The sequence below is a fragment of the Mytilus californianus genome, unplaced genomic scaffold (assembly GCF_021869535.1).
Source record: "Mytilus californianus isolate M0D057914Y unplaced genomic scaffold, xbMytCali1.0.p SCAF_4, whole genome shotgun sequence".
Lineage (NCBI taxonomy): Eukaryota > Metazoa > Mollusca > Bivalvia > Mytilida > Mytilidae > Mytilus > Mytilus californianus.
Genome location: NW_026262690.1, coordinates 116,282,232 through 116,304,325, shown reverse-complemented (window position 1 = coordinate 116,304,325; position 22,094 = coordinate 116,282,232). Strand labels below are relative to the sequence as shown.

The window sequence follows — 22,094 nt, the reverse complement described above, 5'->3', positions numbered from 1 at the left end:
CATCAATTATCCTCATAATTTTGCTATCTTTTTCTAATGTCTACCTTCATGAGTGGTTTGAAAAACGGAAAAACGAACAAAATTATTTATTTCGGAAAACAAACGCAGTCCGCATCTGTGCACGTATTACTTTATTTTGTGGGAATCATTTAGGTGTTTATAATGGAGTGAAATTACATTCACACGTAAATAAACTGATTAACATTGAAAATACGTTTTTGGAAACAAATTGCATTTTGATTTTGCAGAAAAAAACTGAAATTGAAGAAAAATTGTCATTGATATTGATTTAAAATGAATAGAATTACTGATAGGGACTACGACTACTATGACTTTGAAGATGACAGTGATCACGAGCCTTGCGATAGGTACTATCATACAAATATAGATTATTTATTAAGATAGTTTAATAATTTTTACCAACAAATTTATATAGGCGCCCACTGAAGGAATGACAACTCAGCCAAACTTAAAAAATGAAATTTTGCATAACATTACAAACAAACTTAAACTAGTTAACAGGTTGGGGACAAGTCAGGAAATGTGGGGTATTCCCTGTTTTCAGGGAACACCCCAGTTTTCTGGTGTTAAAAAACCCCAGTTTACAAGGACTTCCTTTTTCTATTTCAATTTAAAGCATGACATCTACAAAAGCGCACATTTTAACTGCATCAGTAGTATCTGTAAATACTTAAAGTATTTCAGGAACAACAAAACATGAATAAGTGAAGCCTTGTTTTTTCTAAAACTCAAAAACATACAAATCTTTTGTTTAGGAGTCAATTGACCAAGTTGCATGCTCCAGGTGTAACTGACCATAACTGAATTATATTCACTTCTATTGAAAATTTCTATTCATTGAATTTAAATGCCCAAGTGATTAACTTATCTTTTTGTCATCTCATAATTGATGATCAAGGTATGAATTGGTGAACAAAGGAATTGTTTTGTTGTGAGTTTAGCATCAAATTAGACTTGAAATAAGCTTGATTTTTGAACTAATAAAAACACTTGCTATCATAAAGCATTGTTATCACATGTAGAATGTGCGCTTTTGTAGATTTCATACCATAAATTGAATAGGAAAAAAGAAGTCCCAGTATACTGGGGTTTTTAAACACCAGAAAACTGGGGTGTACCCTGAAAACAGGGAATACCCCACTTTTCCTGCCTTGAGCCCAACCTGGTTAAGCAATAGTGGTTCATATATATATATCCCCTTGTAAGTTGTAGTTGTACATCCTAGACTTATAGTTTTCTGTCTGGCCATACCAGAAATATTCTAGTTACATTTTCTCAGGCCTATCATCATTGATACTGTTCTTTAGCTGATAAAAAGATTCCAAAAATGTGCTTACATCCTCTTCATATGAACTCTTGTGGACTATATAGTTATCTTGGCAATCATACCATGCTCCTTATTTTTATATTGGCAATATCTTGACTGGAAATTGCCTTCTCTTTTCATGCATTGCTTGCAGTAAAGGTTAAATCAAAGAGATTTAAAAAATAAATGATGTAATGGGTCATGTGATCGACCAATGGTAATGTGATAAAAGCTGAGGAAATTGAAATTTACTTACCTTTTAACCACATGTTTTCTGTCAATACAATAGACTATTTTCAAATTGCCGACTTTTGACTCTGTTGTATATAGTTCGACAGGTTACCTACTCTGTGGAAGGCATTTTGGTACTCGTCATGTAAGAGCAACTTAAAGAAGTTAGTTTAAGCTTACAATGGGTGCAAGTTGGGTAAAAAATTCACTCTTTTATGTTTCCTATATACGACAAAATCATTGGAAATTAAAGGTTGTGACTTTGGATGGACAAATAAAGAATTTGACAGGGTTAAACAAGTTTGAGAGTTTCCAACCCTCCCCTAACCTGTGATAATGGTGTGACAACATAAGAACAAACTATATAAATCAGTTGAAAATGGCTTGACTCATCAAATTGATTCAAAGCACACAAAAAACAACTAACAAAAGGACTGTTCTGAGAATACATGTACTTGCAGTTACTGAAAGCTTGCTAGTTCAAAGCCAATAACAAATTAATTAAAAAAAAAATCATGTGTTCTGTCCAAGACTAAAATATCAATCAGCACAAATCCTATGGATTTAGTGTAAAGATGTAAGACAGAGTCAGGAATGTTGGTGGTTCTCTCCGGCTTCCTCCACTAATAAAAATTGACTGCAAGGAAATAGTGCAATAGCGCTGAAAGTGACGTTAAACACCAATCAATCAATCATCAGATAAAGTAAGAAAAAACATGATCTTGTGCAATATTAATGCCATATACATGCAGAAGTATGATATATTAATATATCTATGTTGATTTATGTCAGACATATCCTTTTTGAAATGATTAATTCTCTTACCAGCTCAGATGATGATTTAGAGGTTATTTTACATGGAACACCTGAACAGAAGCGTAAATTGCAGACCAAAGTCCAACAAAGACATGATTCTTCAAGTGAAGATGACTTTGAGAAGGAAATGAATAATGAACTGAACAAACATATTAAAGGACTGGAACACGAAAGATCAAAAAGTAATGTCACAGAAACTGTTCAAGGTAAAGATTAATCAAGTCCAAAATTTGTATTGAGAAATTATTAACATGATTAGGTACATATACAAGGAAGGGATAATTTAATTTGCACTAAAATGAAAACCCTGCTCCTTAAAATAATTATCTGCTTTCTCTAAGAAAAATTAGCTTTACTCCAAAAATTGTATTGATGTTTTGAAAAAAAATGTAAATTTTATATTCAGTTTGTCAGGAAGCACTTATAAAAAGTAATTGGTGGTTGGTTGAATAAATCTGTAACATGTGTAAGATTAGTATAGAATCTTGAACACTTTTTATTGTGTGTGGTTGAGATTGTATCCCTTCCCTCTACCAAACATAGTATTTTGGATCAGCAGTTAGAAATTACTGCAAAATTTTGCCTTAAGAGACATAGAAAGATTATTTTGCCATGGAACCATCTGGCCTGGGATTTTATCATTCTAATACAGGAAACTGAGGAACAGAAAATTTATTTGCTATTGTGGTGGTAAGCCTTTACAGTGATGTATCTTCATGATCTTATTCATGTCATATGACATTGCAACTTTTGTAGGTCTTTATGTAGGTGATCAAATGTTTCCTATTATATATTTGTTCATATTATAGAACCACAACTGTCCAGCAAAGATATTTACTGTAATGTATATATTGCATGTATTAATGACATTTCTGCAAATAATTATCTGAAGAAAAAACTATAATACAACAAACAGAACTAGTTTTGATAGAAGTTTCTATTCCAAATTTAAATTGATTACTCATCCAAATATCCAAGATGGTGATGGGTGCTATAGGACCTTGAAGAGAAAGGGACATTAAAAATCTTCTCCTCTGAAAATTAGTTCCATCAGAATAAATCTTAGCAGCAATTGTCCTTTATATTAAAGATGACAGTTATGTCTACCAACTATTTCTAAAATGGCTACATCTTAGTTTCTGAGTAATAATAATGCAAATTAAGATCTAAATTTGGTGAATAAATTCTGTGACGATCTTGTTTCAGAGATAAATTCAACCACTAGTTGAATTGGTATTAAAATTGTCTTTAAGAAAAAGGTACCATGGTAACAAACAATACATCTACAAACTTCTAGGCCATTCATTATAATCTTGGGCCAACAGGAATATAACCACTGTACTAGACTATAGCTACTAGTAAGACTTTGTTGGTAAGATTATCAAATACAGTATTCAACTGAACACTGTGTCAAAATACATAAACAGGGCTTTTAATGGGCATTTTTTTTTTGGTAATGCTTTGATGGGGTTCCTAACATCTTCTCCAGTTTTCTATGCAAGTATTTAATTGCAATAAATGTCAATAGCAAGTTAAAATACAGGTACAGTGACAATGTGATAGTGAAAAAAAATCAATGGGAGTATCTTCTTGTCATTTTAGATAGTAGCGAAGCTCAGGACCAAGAGAAACCTACAGAACAACAAAAGTTTTATGATGATATTTATTATGATTCGGAAGAAGAGGAAATGGTTTTACAAGGTAGGGAAAAAAATCGCAATATTAATCTTTACAAACCAGTGAACCACAATTTTCATTAAAAACATTTTAAGCTAACTTTGGGACAACTTACCAAAAAATACAACTGCACTGCCTAATCTGTAATCCAAAAATAAAATTTCAATGTTATTTTTTATATGACTGCAAAAATTATAATGTTATGACGTCAGCGTCGTATTTGTCGTCGTCAGAAGACATTTGGTTTCCAGACAATAACTTGAGTAAAGGTATATGGATCTCTATGAAATTGTATCACATGGTTCCATACCATAAAAGGAAGGTTGGGATTCATTTTTTGGGTAATTGTCCTTACTGTTTAGGAATGAGGGGCCAAAAACTATACAGTTTTTATACGACCGCAAACAATTTTTTGGGATCGTATAATGGTATGATGTCGTCGTCGTCGTCTGCTGCGTTGTCTGAAGACACATTTGGTTTCCGGACAATAACTTTAGTTTAAGTGAATGGATCTCTATGAAATTTTTAAAAAAGGTTCAATACCACAAAAGGAAGGTTGGGATTGATTTTGGGGATGATGGTCCCAACCGTTTAGGAATTAAGGGCCCAAAAGGGGCCCAAAACAAGCATTTTACTAGTTTCAGGATAATTACTTGTGTATAAGTATTTTGATTGCTCTGAAATTGTACCACAATGTTTAATACCACAAGTAGAAGGTTGGGAGTCATTTTTAGGGTTAAGGTGCCAACAGTTTAGGAATTAAGGGCCAAAAAGGGGCCAAAAACAAGCATTTTTGTAGTTTCCAGACAATAACTTGTGTGTGAGTGTATGGATCACTCTGACATTGTACCACAAGGTTCCATATTACAAAGGGAAGTCTGGGATTGAGTTTGGGGGTAATTGCCCCAAACATGGAGGAATAAGGGACCAAAAAAGGGCCAAAAACAAGCATTTTTCTAGTTTCCAGACAACAAGTTGTGTTTAAGTGAATGGATCTCTCTGAAATTGTACTACAAGGTTCCATACTACAAAGGAAAGGCTGGGATTGAGTTTGGGTGTAATTGCTCTAAGGAGGGATTCAAAAAGTTTGGGGGGGGGGATTTTTTTTCTAATTTTTTTAAGGGGTTCATATTTTTTTTCAAAATTTTTCAAATTTCAAATTTTTGAAAAGTTTCAAGAAGAAAGAAGAAACCTTCAATTGCACAGTATTGCGCAATAGATTTGTAAGATCTTTGACCACATTTATTTTGTGTCAGAAACCTATATTATGTCAAAAATGTGATCACAATCCAAATTCAGACAGTATCAAGCTTGAATATTGTGTCCAAATTTGCCCCAACTGTTCAGGGTTTGACCTCTGCGGTCGTATCAGGCTGCGCTCAGCGAAGCATTTTATTCTGGTTTCAGAACAATTATTTGTGTATAAGTGTATGGATCTCTATGAAATTGTACCACAAGGTTCCATACCTCAAAATGAAGATTGCTTGATTTTGTGGGCTACATGGCCCAAACTGTTTAGGAATAAGGGGCCAAAAAGTGACAAAAAAATTAAGATTTTCTGGTTTCCGGACAACTACTTGAATATAGGTCTATGGATCTCTATGAAATTTAACCACTAGGTTCATTCATGTACCAAAAAAGGAAGGTTGGGATTGATTTTGGGGGTTATGGCCCTAACTGTTTAGGGAGAAAGGGGCTAAAAACGATACTTTTCTAATACCTTGTATAAATTGCTTATATCTTGACCAATTTCAATTGGGTTTAAGTCAAAGTCTTGAATTCTTGGGGTTCTTTAATATGCTGAATCTAACCATGTATTTAGATTTTGGGCTCCATTTTTAGATAGGTCCACATTGAGGTCCAAAGGGTAAAGAAATTAACTATGTTTGATTTCATAAAAAATTGAATTATTTGGTTTCTTTTATATGGTGAATCTAACATATATTTATATTTTTAATTTTGGGGCCTGTTTTCAAATTGGTTCACCTTAAGGTCCAAAGGGACCAAAATTAAACTTTGTTCGATTTCAACAAAAAATTAATTCTTGGGGTTCTTTGATATGCTGAATGTAACCGTGTATTTAGAATTTTGATTTTGGCCCAGTTTTCAAGTTGGACCAAATTGGAACCAAAATTAAACTTTTTTGTTTGTTTTCAACAAAAATTGAATATATGGAGTTCTTTGATATGCTGAATCTGGGTCAAGACTCAAGATGTGCAATTCATTTTCCATAGGCGACAATGGTAGCCTTTTTTTCCATTCCTCTGTCCATAACATAAACTTGGATATATGTTTGATGGCCCATTTCGATGCTGAGACATTTTCACACATGTGGTTAAATTTTTGGGGTACGAAGTGAGATAAATTTTTTTTACAAATTGGGCAACCCCTTAAGGCCCTATGCGTTGCTACTCCAGCAAGTGAAAAGTCCTTATTTTCACACAGTTAAATTTTCTGAAAATTCAGTATTGTACAAACAGACATCGTGGATTCAAACTCCGGCCAGGTCAAACCAAAGACTTTAAATTGGTATTTGCTGCTTCTCCACTAAGCACGCAGCATTAAGGAGTAAGAGCAAAGACTGGTCGTCTTGAAATCAGAATAATGTGTCTGGGTAAGGTGACATGTCTTCCTGCGGACTGTTACCTTGTGAACTAGCACGTTAAAAAATCTGACTCAGCGCGTTGGTCTAGTACAAAGCAGAGTAAATATTCATATTACATTAACATGTTCTCGTCCTGAATATGCATATCAATTTGTCGTTGGATGTTAAGCAGCCTATCATCATCATCAATTACTTAAAATAGTATCATGTCCAATTTCATTGCATACAGGGTTTTTTATTTCTATTCATAGTTCAGTACCTCACTCTGAGGCGCATTAGGGATATTGACCCATCTTACTGTGTATTTAGATTTTGGATTTTTGGGCCCTGTTATCAAATTTGTCAACATTGAGATCCAAAGGGTCCAAAATTAAACCTTGTTTGATTTCATCTAAAATTGAATTCTTGGGGTTCTTTGATATGGATATTGGACATTAATAGGTAAATGTCCAATTTAAAATTTCTTAGACCACATTCCTCCTGTGTCAGAAACCTATGCTATGTCAGCCTATGTCAAATATTTAATCACAATTTAAATTAAAAGCTGTATTGCACGATTAATAGAAATTGAAAATAGATTCATAGTTAAAAATAGATACAGCATAATTTTATTTTTTGAGAAGAAATTAAGTATAAATATAGTTTGAAATTTACTGTTCATTACCGGTATTAGATATTTTGAAAATGATAAAAGGTAAGTTTTTTCTTTAGATATTTTAAAGACATTGTATTAATGATGAATGATATTTGGAAACTGTTATTTTCATTTTATTTGTAAATTTTTTTGAAGAACTTCATGGTAGGTTTGTTTGTTATTTGGTATAAATTAATTTTTCGAATGCTATATATTTATATATATTTTTTTTTTGATGAAGAGAACCCTTTTAAAACCTAAGCTAATATTGTCCATAAATAAATAAATAAATTCAATTCATGGTGTACTTGGATATGCTGAATCAAACTATGTATTTAGATTTGGATATTGGACCATAATAGGTAAAAGTCCAATTTCAAATTTTTCTGTTCTTTGACCACATTCATTCTGTTTCAGAAACCTATGCTGTGTCAAATATTTAATCACAATCCAAATTCAGAGCTGTATCAAGCTTGAATGTAGTATCCATACTTGCCCCAACTGTTCAGGGTTTGACCTCTACGGTCGTATCAATCTGCATCCAGCGGATCATTTTATTTTTCTATACTATTAATTCAGAAATTTTTGCAATGTTTTTGATATAGCAAAAGTTGTGACAGGGGATTAAAGGTTTCACAAAATAAAAACACACATTTTGAATTTTGATAGCATTAATTTACTTATAAGCAGCATTTCCTGAAATTGCGATAATAAAGATCACATTTTTGTCCATTATTCAACATTAACAATAATAAAAGACCTCAAAAATATCTAAATTTACACATAACTTGTGTCAGTTAAAATTCATACTGCATCTACAGATTTCATAATTACTAATATTTTTTGCAGGTGATGAACGTGTGAAAAGAAGACCACCAGTTCAAAGCAATGATGACTTACTGTACGATCCTGACCTTGACGATGAAGACCAGCGATGGGTGGATGCTGAACGACAAGCTTATCAGCCGGCTGTACCCTCAGGATCTAAATCAAAACGTCTAGCTAACAGTGATGCAGTTTTAAACTGTCCAGCCTGTATGACATTACTGTGTCTTGATTGTCAGGGGTAAGCTGCTTTAATTTTGATTTATTGCTTGGGTCACAATCCCCTAATGAGAAGTGGCTTAACAGAGGGTAGACCTGGGTAAAGCTAGATAATTCTTAAATTAGTAATGAGGGTGCTCATTTCCAAAATCTGGCTTTTTGGTAATTTTTTCCACTTTTTATGGCCCCCACAACAAAGCTGTGGGGGCCATATAGTTTTACACTTATCCGTCATTCCGTCATTCTGCAACATACAGTTATACAGACTTTTTTTCTAAACGCCTTCACATATTGAGCTGATTTTTATACGACCGCAAAAAATTTTTGCGGTCATATATTGGTATGACGTTGGCGTCGTCGTCGTCCGAAGACACATTGATTTTCGCACTCTTACTTTAGTTTAAGTGAATGGATCTCTTTGAAATTTTACCATAAGGTTCAATACCACAAAAGGAAGGTGGGGATTGATTTTGGGGGTTATGGTACCAACAGTTAAGGAATTAGGGGCCAAAAATAAGCATTTTCTAGTTTCCAGACAATATTGTGGAACGGTGTATGGATCTCTCTGAAATTATACTACAAGTTTCCATACCACAAAGGGATGGTTAGGATTTGCTTTGGGGGGTTATGGCTCAAACCGTTTTGGAATTAGGGGCAAAAAAGGGGGAAAAACAAGGTTGTCCTTGTTAATGGACAAATACTTTAGTACAAAACATAATTTAAAGCAGTGTAAGGGAGATAAATCAAATACATCATTGAAATTATCTCCCTTACACTGCTTTTAAATTATGTATAAAGTAATGGTTAATGAACAATTAAGATAATTTAAAACAGTGTAAGGGAGGTAATCCAAATACAACGTTTTGGTTATTTCCCTTACACTGCTTTTAAATTATGTTTAAAGAAATGCATATTTATAAAGGAATACCAGTAAAAATATCTGCAAATGTTGCATCTTTTTTTTTTTACAAAAAAATCCATATGAAAGATTTGACACTATATTTTAAATTCTATTATAAAATAGATTAAGTTAGTACTATGGTAAATTTAAATGGGTAATTATGGTTGCGAACTCCATTGGAAATTTAAATTGAGATTATGACCATATCTTGAGGGAAAGAATTTTTTGGGAGAAAAAAAGGGGGGGGGGGGGTATAAAGAAATTGTGGGGGTCAATTTTTTCTCATTTCAGATTTCAGAAATAAAAAAGAATTATTCTTCAAATATTTTTTTTTTTTCAAATTTCAAATATTGAAAAATTTCAAGAAGTAATCTTTAATTGCACAGTATGGCGCATTAGATTTGTAAAATCTTTGACCACATTTATTTATTTGTTATGCCGAATCTAACCGTGTATTTAGATTTTTATTTTTGGGTCCAGTTATCAAATTGGTCTACATTAAGGTCCAAAGGGTCCAAAATTAAACTTTGTTTGATTTTAACAAAAATTGAATATATTGGGTTCTTTGATATGCTGAATCTAAACATGTATTTAGATTTTTGATTTTTGGCCCAGTTTTCAAGTTGGTCCAATTTGGGGTCCAAAATAAAACTTTGTTTGATTTCAACAAAAATTGAATATATGGGGTTCTTTGATATGCTGAATCTAACCATGTATTTAGATTTTTTATTTGTGGTCCCCGCTATCAAATTGGTTCATATTGAGGTCAAAAGGGTCCAAAATTAAACTTTGTTTGATTTCATCAAGAATTGAATTATTGGGGTTCTTTGATATGCCAAATCTAACCGTGTATTTAGATTTTTAATTTTGGGTCCCGTTTTTTAAATTGGTCTACATTAAGGTCCAAAGGGTCCAAAATTAAACTTTGTTTGATTTTAACAAAAATTGAATTCTTGGGGTTCTTTGATATGCTGAATCTAAACATGTATTTAGATTTTAGATTTTTGGCCCAGTTTTCAAGTTGGTCCAAATTGGGGTCCAAAATTAAACTTTGTTTGATTTCAACAAAAATTTAATATATGGGGTTCTTTGATATGCTGAATCTAACCATGTATTTAGATTTTTTATTTGTGGGCCTGCTATCAAATTGGTTCATATTGAGGTCAAAAGGGTCCAAAATTAAACTTTGTTTGATTTCATCAAAAATTGAATTATTGGGGTTCTTTGATATGCCAAATCTAACCGTGTTTTTAGATTTTTAATTTTGAGTCCCGTTTTTTAAATTGGTCTACATTAAGGTCCAAAGGGTCCAAAATTAAACTTAATTGATTTTAACAAAAATTGAATTCTTGGGGTTCTTTGATATGCTGAATCTAAACATGTGTCTATATTTTTTATTATGGGCCCAGTTTTCAACTTGGTCCAAATTGGGGTCCAAAATTAAACTTTTTTTGATTTTAACAAAAATTGAATTCTTGGGGTTCTTTGATATGCTGAATCTAAACATGTGTTTAGATTTTTTATTATGGGCCCAGTTTTCAAGTTTGTCCAAGTTGGGGTCCAAAATTAAACTTTGTTTGATTTCAACAAAAATTTAATATATGGGGTTCTTTGATATGCTGAATCTAACCATGTATTTTGATTTTGGACATTGGACCATAATAGGTAAATTAAAAAAATTCAAGTTCTTAGACCACATTCTTTCTGTGTCAGAAACCTATGCTGTGTCAAATATTTAATCACAATCCAAATTCAGAGCTGTATCAAGCTTGAATGTTATGTCCATACTTGCCCCAACTGTTCAGGGTTCGACCTCTGCGGTCGTATCAAGCTGCGCCCAGCGAAGCATTTTATTGTAGTATGTGAGTCTACTATGTTCAGTTACAGATCGAGTTTACGTTTGGTTCCATTCCACTGATTTTTGCCAAAACAACAGACTTTGGACGTTGAACATTTTTTGAAAATAACAGTTACACAGACTTTTTTTCTAAACTTCTTCACATAATGAGCTAATTTTTAGAATGTGAGTCAACTATGATGAGTTACAGATCATGTTTACGTTTGGTTCTGCACCACTGATTTTTGCAGAAACAACAGGCTTTGGACATTTTGTGAAAATAACTGTTAAACAGACTTTTTTTCTAAACTCCTTCACATATTGAGTTGGTTTTTGTCTCGCCGGCTGGAAAACGAGACATAGGCATTGCTTTTCTGGCTCTGGCTCTGGCTCCAGCGACTGCTGTGGTGATGGCGTCAACAATTGTTAAGTTTTCTGCTTAAGTTAGTTTGATAGGAACTACTTATGATAGATCATTGATATTTAATATAAAGTTGCATTACTATCAGTACATATCAGTTTGATGACTATTTCGAGGCCCTGACCCCTAGGTCATGGTCCAGCGACTTTGAATTAAGGAGCAATTTTCAATGTTTAGTTTTGTGCTTAAGTTAGTTTGATAGGATCTACTTGTGATAGATCAATGATATTTTGTATGAAGTCGCATATCAGTTCATATCAGTTTGTCGACTATTTTGAGGCCCTGCCCCCTAGGTCATGGTCCAGTGACTTTGAATTAATTAGCAATTTTCAATGTTAAGTTTTCTGCTTAAGTCAGTTTAATAGATCAACTATATTTTGTAGAAAGTTGTATTACTATCAGTACATATCAGTTTAACGATTATTTTCATGCCCTGCCCACTAGATAATGGTCCACAGACAATTAATAAACCATGTTGCTGTCCATAAGATTGTCTTTTTCTGAATTTTATGCCGACAGGCGAGACATATCTCTGTGTCAACAGTTTATTAGTATGTGAGTCTACTATGATGAGTTACAGATTGAGTTTATTTCTTGTGCTGCTCCACTGATTTGTGCCGAAAGTACGGGATTTGGACTTTCGTGAAAATAACCTTTTGGGAGCTACCATTTGATTTTTATGGGGGGGCTAGGATGAAAAATTTTGTCCTGCATTTTTTTTTAGTTGTAATCTCTGTCCTGCCTTTTTATTTTTTTCTCTATTCGGTCCTGCCTTTTTTTTTTGCCAAGCTGCTCATCCTGCCTTTTTTTTTACTCAAAACTCCTGTCCTGCCTTTTTTTTTTAATTTCATCCTAGCCCCCACCCACCCACCCACCATAAAAATCAAATGGTAGCTCCCTTATACAGACATTCAAATTTCTACTCCTGAAAATGGCTTCAAGCTTTTTTTGTGAGCAAGGTCATTAGTGTCATTCTGACACATCTAGTTTTCCTAGTTTTTCCCAGATCACACTTTTTTTACCCCCTATATCCCACACCCCTACTTTTTTATACCCACATCCAAAAAGTGTAGACTTGAAATTGGAGATTTGATGAATTAAAGACAAATTTAAAAATGTTTTTCGCTTATTTTATGTTCTTTCTATACAATTGTTCACCTATTTTGAAAGAATTTAATCCGTAATATTTCAGACTATTAAAGAGATGAATGCATTATTTTTTTAATTTTCTGTTATAGTTCATAGAGCTAAAGTTGTATGCAAAAATCTAAAATTCGATTTTTCATGTATACATCCATCTTTCAAAACTACTTTATTTTTATAGACTGGTATCAGTTATAAAACATTGAAATTTCTGATGATTATTTTCCTTACCAAATGTACAAGTTTGTTTAAATTAAATCAAAATGATATGCTTTGCTTCATGGTATGATAATTTGATAAAAATAAATCTTACTGGAACCAACATCAAGAACACATTAATTTCTAAATATGGTTGAAATACAACTAATGTTCTCCAGCTGAGCCTAGCAATATTCAAGGTAATTTATACACTGTCCAACAGTGAGTGCCCTTACAATCTGGGTTATTGCGGTAAAGTGCCCTTTCAAACAACTAGCACCTTTCTGCCCTGAGATTCAAGCTGGACCATTGAAAATATTACGAAAATCTGTGACATAGCCCATTTACTGTTCCTTGAACTTAAATTTGAATAGAAAGCAAGTTGATAAAATTATTGTATACATAATATATAAAACAATACATGGACTTCTAATTTTCAAAATGTTAAAAAAAAATCTCATTAAGAATCTACAGTTTACTTTTGCATTGAACAAAAGATGTTTAATAAAATTTTTGAATTACCAAGTTTTTAATGTTGATTTGTTGGTTTACTTAAGAGTAGGTTCACTTTGTAACTGTCAGGTAGAAAAAAGGGGGATATATGTTTTATTTTAACGAAAAACAAACTTTAATCATTTCATTTATCTTTTAGGCATGATATTTATGAACACCAATATAGAGCTATGTTTGTTAAGAACTGTCGTGTTGATACAACAGAGATATTAAAACAGCCGTTACAGAAGAAAAAACGTACCAAAAAACAGAAGACATTAGACACTACAAATAATGAAACAGAGGACAATTTTCATCCTGTTAAATGTACAGAATGTTCCACGGTTGTTGGAGTATTTGACGATGATGAAGTTTATCATTTCTTTAATGTACTAGCTAGTCATACATGAAATTCCATTCTTCAGTATTGAGTGCATTCTATATAAATATTTTCATGAGACTTCACTGAAACTTGGTAATTGGCGAATGAGGTCCTAAACAATGTATATTTTACTAATGATAAACTTTATTTCATTTTTTGGTGTACTAACAGTGAAAAAAACATATCTTTAGATAATTTAAAAACTGAAAAATTGAAATAAATATGTTTACAGTTTTAGTACAAAAATTATACCAGCATCAAGAGAAGTTCTAAGCTCAGGTTAAAATAATATGAACAACCTAGCGTTTCATCCTTTTAAGAATTGCCTGCATGTGTTATTGTATCAATGGATCAAGATGCAAGAATAATTATTGTGCCATATGATGAAATTCCACATACAAGTGTATTATTTTTCAATATGATAAAAACTTTGCAATAAATTCAGATGAAAATACTATATAATTATAGCTTTTGTAGAGATCATTATGAGTTTTTATCAACTCGGAATCAAGGTCTGTTGATATTGATTCTTGTGGTGATATAAACTCATATCGACCTGTACAAAAGATGTAAAGTCCTATGATCCTTCACATTTAACAAAAAAGATGAATATTGTTTCATTTACTTGAATGCCTAAGTTTTACTATAAAACACAAGTCCATGTTCTTTTATAAGAAAATATTTTATTTTATGTTAATTTTCAGAAATGTACTGCTTTTGAATTATTGTCTTCTTGTGCTCTAACTTGCCGACAGCATTTCAGTAATATGCAGTGACCTCAACTATGACACCTCTCGCTAAAAATTTAGCAATGGCATGGTGCAAATGTGAAGGGAAAAACTGTTAAAGAAGAAAAGTAAATTAAAACAAATGTGGAAGGAAGATAGTATTAACTGATTCTTATTGAAAATATGAACACACCAAATTCTTAACAACTGTTATGACAAAGTTTAATTTATAAATAGGAACACATGGAAAATATAAAAAAAAAATTAATAAACATTGCTCTATTATCTCGCTTGTTATACACATGCTTCATGATTCTGTGTTGATTGTTGATCATTAAAATCAGAAACCTGAAGGTTAATTAGCAGCCTAAAATTTCAATCAATAATCACAGAAAGAAATATTTCTTGTTGATTGTATGTTATGGATTCCTAATAAATGTAAAAACATGCACAGAGGTATATGCATGCATTGGATCATTAATTTCCTTAACATTAATATCACCAGACTTTAATTACAACAATTCAAACCAGAAAACTTACCGCCTGATTTATGTACAAAACAATAAACGAAAACCAACTATGATATACAGCAACAAAGGACAACCACTGAATTACATTCTCCTGACTTGGGACGATGCACATACAGAATGTGATGGGGTTAAACATGTTTGTGGGCGCTCCAACCGTCCACTTACCTGGGACAGGGGTGTAACTACATAACATAATAGGAACAAACTATAAAAATCAGCTGAATAGGCCTTAACTTATCAGATCGATACAAAGCACAAAACAACTAGCAAATGCACAAAAACAAATAAAATGCAGATCTGAAAGTACAACTAATTAAAAAAATCATGCATCTAAGAATAAAATAGCAATCAGTACACATCAAACTTCCAATGGAGTTAGTGTAAAGACGTCATTAATAGTCAGAGAAAACATGACATTATGTAATGACAAAATAAGGGTATCAACATCTTGTAGGACCATGAATGTAAATATGTGTATAACACTAATATTTAGTTTGGTTTTAATTTATTGATAACAAAATCAATATTTATACCGATAAAAACAATATTCAACGATCTAATAACTTTTAGAATACGTTTATTTAAAGGATCGATAAGTTTACCCGGATTGTATCTAAATTTACAGGCTCGGTAAACATCATTGTGTAATTAGGATGTACTTTCTATGCATGAATTTGTTTGAGGGCCTCAAGGAAAATTACACAAGTTCTAATTGGGGAACCCTCTTTAAATAAAAAAACATCCTTAATAATTATCGAACCACTATTCTAACCATTTAAACTTGCTATTCTTAATGACATGCATGTAAATATAGCACCTTCCTGAGGTTTGCCGTATACTAAATGTCTGTTTGATCTTGACCTTTGACAGAAAAATCAAATTTATAGTTTGGCAGACATTCTAGATCATTATATCAATCAATTGTATTCATCAGGTAGGTATATCGTACAATGAATACTTTGTTGTATGTTCTTCAAAGTGAACTGATCATTGCATTTGTCCTAAGATGAAAGGGTTTAATTTTTTACTAAAGAACCTTGCCCGTTTACACAAGTAGTAATGGGCAGATGTCTGCCAGTGCATCTGGGTAGAGAAAATTCTGACCAAACTGTTTGATTTTTTTAATTCTAAAAGGGGCTGTATTTAATACAGTTTACGTTCAAATTGATTGAAGTTTATAAAATTGTATTTATCTCAATATCTATTTTCAGAACCACAGACACTAGGGGTATGGACCAATTTTTCTTTTGGGGTTTATTTTTTTTAGAAAATATTCGTTAATAATTAACTCATTATCACTTATTTAATGTGTTGATGCATTTATCCATGCAATATTTCAATAACAGTGATTTATATATTCTGCCTCTTTATTTTTATACATATATTTTTTCGTTTGGGCTTGTATTATATTTGCCTTCGGGTTTATATGATCCGTTCATCCTATTTTGACTCTTTCAAAATTTAAGAGTCTATCCTAAATTGAGGTAAATTATATGGCCTTCCAAATACAATTTCGTTTCCTAACATCACTGAAGAGACATTAATTGTCGAAATCTGGATATGGTGTACAAATTTTTGCACCTCATGTTTGCGGTATACCATCTTTTTCGCAAGTTTATTAATCTGTTTGGTAATAAATTAATAATAAGATCTATTTTGTTACATCTTGTGATCCGTTTATTTGGCAATCACCAATGGCAGTCAGCAGGGTTTAAGAACATCAGTTGTTCGACCTGCTTGTCAAATGCGTTTTGTTAATATATACTTTTTCACTCATTTGGTCTTTTGGAAAATGTTGTTTGTGCTGTATTTAGACCCCTGTACCAAGAAATTTGATTGCATGCACACGTATAAAAATTGCGGTTTTATCCAACGCAATCATAGGTTTGAACGTTGTTTTCAATCTAGACTTGTTTATATTTTTTCGTTTGGGCTTGTATTATATTTGCCTTCGGGTTTTTATGATCCGTTCATCCTAATTTGACTCTTTCAAAATTTAAGAGTCTATTCTAAATTGAGGTAAATTATATGGCCTTCCAAATACCGTTTCGATTCCTAACATCACTGAAGAGACATTAATTGTCGAAATCCGGATATGGTGTACACATTTTTGCACCTCATGTTTGCAGTATACCATCTTTTCCGCAAGTTTATTGTTTTCTGTTTGGTAATACATTAATAATAAGATCTATTTTGTTACATCTTGTGATCCGTTTATTTGGCAATCACCAATGGCAGTCAGCAGGGTTTAAGAACATCAGTTGTTCGACCTGCTAGTCAAATGCGTTTTGTTAATATATACTTTTTCACTGATTTGGTCTTTTGGAAAATGTTGTTTGTGCTGTATTTAGACCCCTGTACCAAGAAATTTGATTGCATTTGTTTTCAATTTAGACTTGTTTATATAATAATATATACACTACTGTTGCTCTTGCTTAAGTTTAAGGTGTTCTTTGTGCTTTTTGATTATTCAATGTATGTGTTGTTTTTAATGGTAACAGTGTCTTCTATCCTTTGTCATGAAATACGTGTTTCTATTTCAATTTTACATTCGGCCACGTTTCACGGTTAGAACATTTATTTCCCGGTTAGAACATTTACTTGACTGATGGTTTATTAATAATTACCAATCCGCTATTGTGTGATTCTATTCAGTTGACCTGCGATCGTCTCCGCTTTTTAAGGGGTTCGTTCGTTTTGCTCAGTCTTTAGTTTTCTATGTTATGTTTTGTGTACTTCTGTTTGTCTTTCTGGTCGTATTTCGTTTTTTGCCATGGCATTGTCAATTTGTTTTCGACTTGTGAGTTTGAATATCCCTTTGGTATCTTTCTCCCATCTTTTTTTGTTATTTTGTAAATAAGTTAAAATATTAGAGAATATTTATTAAAACCAGAAACACCAACAAAAAAAAAAACAACCCAAAAAAACAGGAAAAGAAGGGTCAATGCCCACCAGCACCTGCGTTCAAGGCACTAATTTACAACTTTGTTAGAAGCATTTTTGAGTATTTTCCCATAGATGCAATATTTCATGTTTTTTCATTAATTTTTCTTAAGAAGAAGAGCCTTTGGTCAAGAAAGGATGTTACAGATCAACTATCTATGAAACTGTATTAAAGACTGATATTTTATTAAAGTCGTTAAACAAAACAACAATTTTGCACATTTATTCAATCTATTGTGATTTTTTAAAGAAAAACAATGGTGGTATGCACAGAAATCATGGACATTAATTTGTTTTTTGTGTATTTTTATTATAAGGAAAATGTCTTACGGAATGCAGTTATGATCCATACGTATAAAATCAGTCAGAAATTGTTTTTTCGTTGAGTATTGTAATAAGATTCCTTACCAACATCTTGCGAGAAATGCAACAACATAAACAAGTCGAATGAAAATGTTTTGATTTCTTTACACTATTACAGACCAATATATGAAAGTAAATATTATGGGTACTATACCTATATTTATTTTCCGTTTAGACACAATGCGCCTCAGATTTTATGGCATGTTTAACATAAAAACGCTTTCTGTTGATTTATTAGTAGAAAGGCATATCAGAAATTGCGGCACCCGGGACTAACATTGGTCCTTCTTAAAAAAACTTCCTAAATTTACCATTTTACGATTTTTGTATACTTCTGAATTATCGATATGAGTATATCGTTATGGGTCCATAGAATTACACAAGAAGACCACAGAATACCCGCAAAAAGTTAAAAGTAGAAGTTACGTTTATCTATTAGACTTCAAAAATTCATAATTGGAAAATATACTAAATAGTTTTTATTTAAAAAAAATAGGGCGTTGTATGACATTCTTGTGTCTTTCTATGTTTCGATCCATGTCCTGGTGACCGTTCATTAATTATTGCAATAAAATGAAAATTGGGATTATTTCATATTTTATAATTAAGGGAGACATGACACGATTTTTTTATTTTTTTTTATTATTAAATTAAATAATATTAGTCTTAAAACATATTTTGTACAATTTTGCTGGTCAAAACCTGATAAATCAGCATTTTTCTGGTCCAAGAATCTAGCGCTTGTCATAATGACTGAATTTTAATTAGATAACGATCACGTGATCGTGCTTACGTCAGTGGTTACAAGCTGGGAAAATGTCTCTTAACTGGACGATGTCGATACACTATGGACGGTATTGACAGCACTTTTCCCGATTACTGACAAACTATAAAGACATTGTGTGTGAAAAATAACAAAGAAAAGGATGCGAAGAGTCAAAAAACGACGATTTTTCAGACAATACCGATCGGATTGTTACAATACATATTTGGTTTGTCTGATGAATAAAATTAATAGACCGCTTTCTGCATTTTTTCATTTAAATAAAACTAGTTTTTAATCATGATTGAAAATATAAATTTCTAATTATTGATGATCAAATTGTTCTTTTTTTTTTCTCTCTGTTACGGTAATGTTATAATTATGTGTGCGCCAGAAGCAGAAAAAAAAGATAGTAAAAGTCAAATTAGGCGTTCGCAAAGTGTCCTTTTTATACGACCGCAAATATTAAAAATTTTTTGGTCGTATATTGGTATGACGTTGGCGTCGTCGTCGTCGTCGTCGTCGTCCGAAGACACATTGGTTTTCGCACTCTAACTTTAGTTTAAGTCAATGGATCTCCATGAAATTTTACCATAAGGTTCAAGACCACGAAAGGAAGGTTGGGATTGATTTTGGGGGTTATGATACCAACAGTTAAGGAATTAGGGGCCAAAAATAAGCATTTTTGTAACTTCCAGACAATAACTTGTGTGTAAGTGTATGGATCTCTCTGACATTGTACCACAAGGTTCCATATCACAAAGGGAAGGCTGTAATTGATTTTGGGGGTAATTGCCTCAAAATTTTAGGAATTAGGGGCCAAAAAAGGGGCAAAAAACAAGCATTTTTCTAGTTTCATGACAATAACTTGTGTGTAAGTGTTTGGATATTTCTGAAATTGTACTACAAGGTTCCATATCACAAAGGGAAAGCTGGAATTGAGTTTGGGGGTAATTGCCTAAAACGTTTAGGAATTGGGGGCCAAAAAGGGGCCAAAAATAAGCATTTTTTCTAGTTTCCAGACAATAACTTGTGTTCAAGTGTATGGATCTCTCTGAAATTGTACTGCAAGGTACCATACCACAAAGGGATGGCTGGGATTGAGTTTGGGGGTGATGAATCATAAGGGGTTCAAAATATTTGAGGGGGGGGGGGATTTTTTTTTTTTTTTTTTTTTTCTTTTTTTCCTTTTTTTTTTCTTTTCAAATTTTCCATTTTAAGTTGGTTAATTCTGATTTATATTTAAAAGCAAATAATAATGATATGGTAGGAGATACACACCAAACAGGATGTGTAAATTATTATATAAGTATTGTGCAATAGCAAGAAATTTTCAATTGCACAGTATTGCACAATAGCAAGAAATCTTCAATTGCACAGTATTGCGCAATAGCAAGAAATCTTCAATTGCACAGTATTGCGCAATAGCAAGAAATATCCAATAGCACAATATTGCGCAATAGCAAGAAATTGTCAATTGTACAGTATTGCGCAATAGCAAGAAATATTCAATTGCACAGTATTGTGCAAAAGAAGATACTTCGTATAAATTGCTTATTTCTTGATCAATTTCAATGGGGTTTTATTCTTGAATTCTTGGGGTTCTTTAATATGCTGAATCTAACCGTGTATTAAGTTTTTGGATTTTGGGCCCCATTTTTAAATTGGTCCACATTGAGGTCCAAAGGGTCCAAAATTTAACTTTGTTTGATTTCATCAAAAATTTAATTATTGGGGTTCTTTATATGCCGAATCTAACCGTGTATTTAGATCCTTAATTTTTGGTTCCGTTTTCAAATTGGTCTACATTAAGGTCCAAAGGGTCCAAAACTAAACTTAGTTTGATTTTAACAAAAATTGAATTTTTAGGGTTCTTTGATATGCTGAATCTAACCATGTATTTAGATTTTGGATATTGGACCATAATAGGTGAATGTCCAATTTAAAATTTTTAAGTTCTTAGACCACATTCATTCTGTGTCAGAAACCTATGCTGTGTCAAATATTTAATCACAATCCAAATTCAGAGCTGTATCAAGCTTGAATGTTGTGTCCATACTTGCCCCAACTGTTCAGGGTTCGACCTCTGCGGTCGTATCAAGCTGCGCCCTGCGGAGCATTTTATTTAATTTTTTTTTATTACATAGAGACTTTTAATATGTATAAATTATCACCAAAAGTTATGCTTATAATTTTTTTGGTTGGAAACCATACATCACACAAGGGATTTGTATAGTGAAAAATCCTTTATTACACTATTTCTGCATTAGGATATTCAATTAACAATTTTATTACTTTCCCCCTTTTATGACAATTCAATTCAATATTTAATTTACGTCTCATCGGTGTCTTCACCTAATGTATAAAATTACACAATACAAAACATTTATTGGAGGCTGTTGTTTTAGTGATTAAATGTTGACACCTATAGCATACTTGACCAGGTGAAAGGTAAGAAGGCACCTGCAGTGTGATTTAGTCACGTGTTATGTTATTTACCTTTTAAAATCATACATTTCTAAGAAAAACTATCTTATGTTGAAATAATTAATATAGTTATACTACACATCCAAAGTATGCTATTCCATCCAGACCCTTATAAATCTAACTTCAAATTTAAGGAATTACACAGAGTAAATTCAAATTCACTTATTTCCACCCCTCTCTTCCAAATATCATTTAGTAATCAATTTGTTTATTGCTACCAGCAAAACGCTTGAGTCCAGGAAAATATTAGCAACACATACTGTTCTTTTTCAAAATATTTTTTTTTTTCTAAAAGGGGTCATTTGAATAAATGTTAGATTTTCAATCGGACTGAGCAGGAAAATGTTTACATGTAACATACTTCAGTCTTCAAGAACATGAGTTGTGTATTAGCTGTATTTGGCTTTGTATGATCTAGCTAACAGTATTTGTGCGTTGTCTCTATTGTTTTAACGTTAGTGGTTTCTTTACTTCGTACCGATCTTTTGGTCCGAGTACAGTTATTTCGTAGTGCATTTCTTTTAGACACATAAATGAAAATTTAAAAAATCCCACCTGCGCTTTCTCAATAA

The 22,094-nt window shown here is 32.3% G+C and overlaps 1 protein-coding gene across 1 annotated transcript; it reads left to right on the top strand.

The window, feature by feature from the left end:
• The first annotated feature begins 150 nt into the window (after positions 1–150).
• LOC127739189 (E2F-associated phosphoprotein-like) lies at positions 151–14,887 on the top strand. Its single transcript, XM_052250802.1, has 5 exons — positions 151–368; positions 2,387–2,580; positions 3,977–4,075; positions 8,140–8,356; positions 13,487–14,887. The coding sequence occupies exons 1-5, from the start codon at positions 295–297 to the stop codon at positions 13,734–13,736; spliced, it is 834 nt and encodes a 277-aa protein (XP_052106762.1). The 5' UTR covers positions 151–294; the 3' UTR covers positions 13,737–14,887.
• The last annotated feature ends 7,207 nt before the right edge of the window (positions 14,888–22,094 follow it).

What these genes read in the sequence shown, in the direction of transcription:
- LOC127739189 (XM_052250802.1), top strand. Translation starts at nt 295, where the DNA reads ATGAATAGAATTACTGATAGGGACTACGACTACTATGACTTTGAAGAT. An exon ending in GATCACGAGCCTTGCGATAG is followed by an intron (nt 369 to 2,386) that starts GTACTATCATAC and finishes TTCTCTTACCAG; the next exon opens with CTCAGATGATGATTTAGAGG. An exon ending in AGAGGAAATGGTTTTACAAG is followed by an intron (nt 4,076 to 8,139) that starts GTAGGGAAAAAA and finishes TATTTTTTGCAG; the next exon opens with GTGATGAACGTGTGAAAAGA.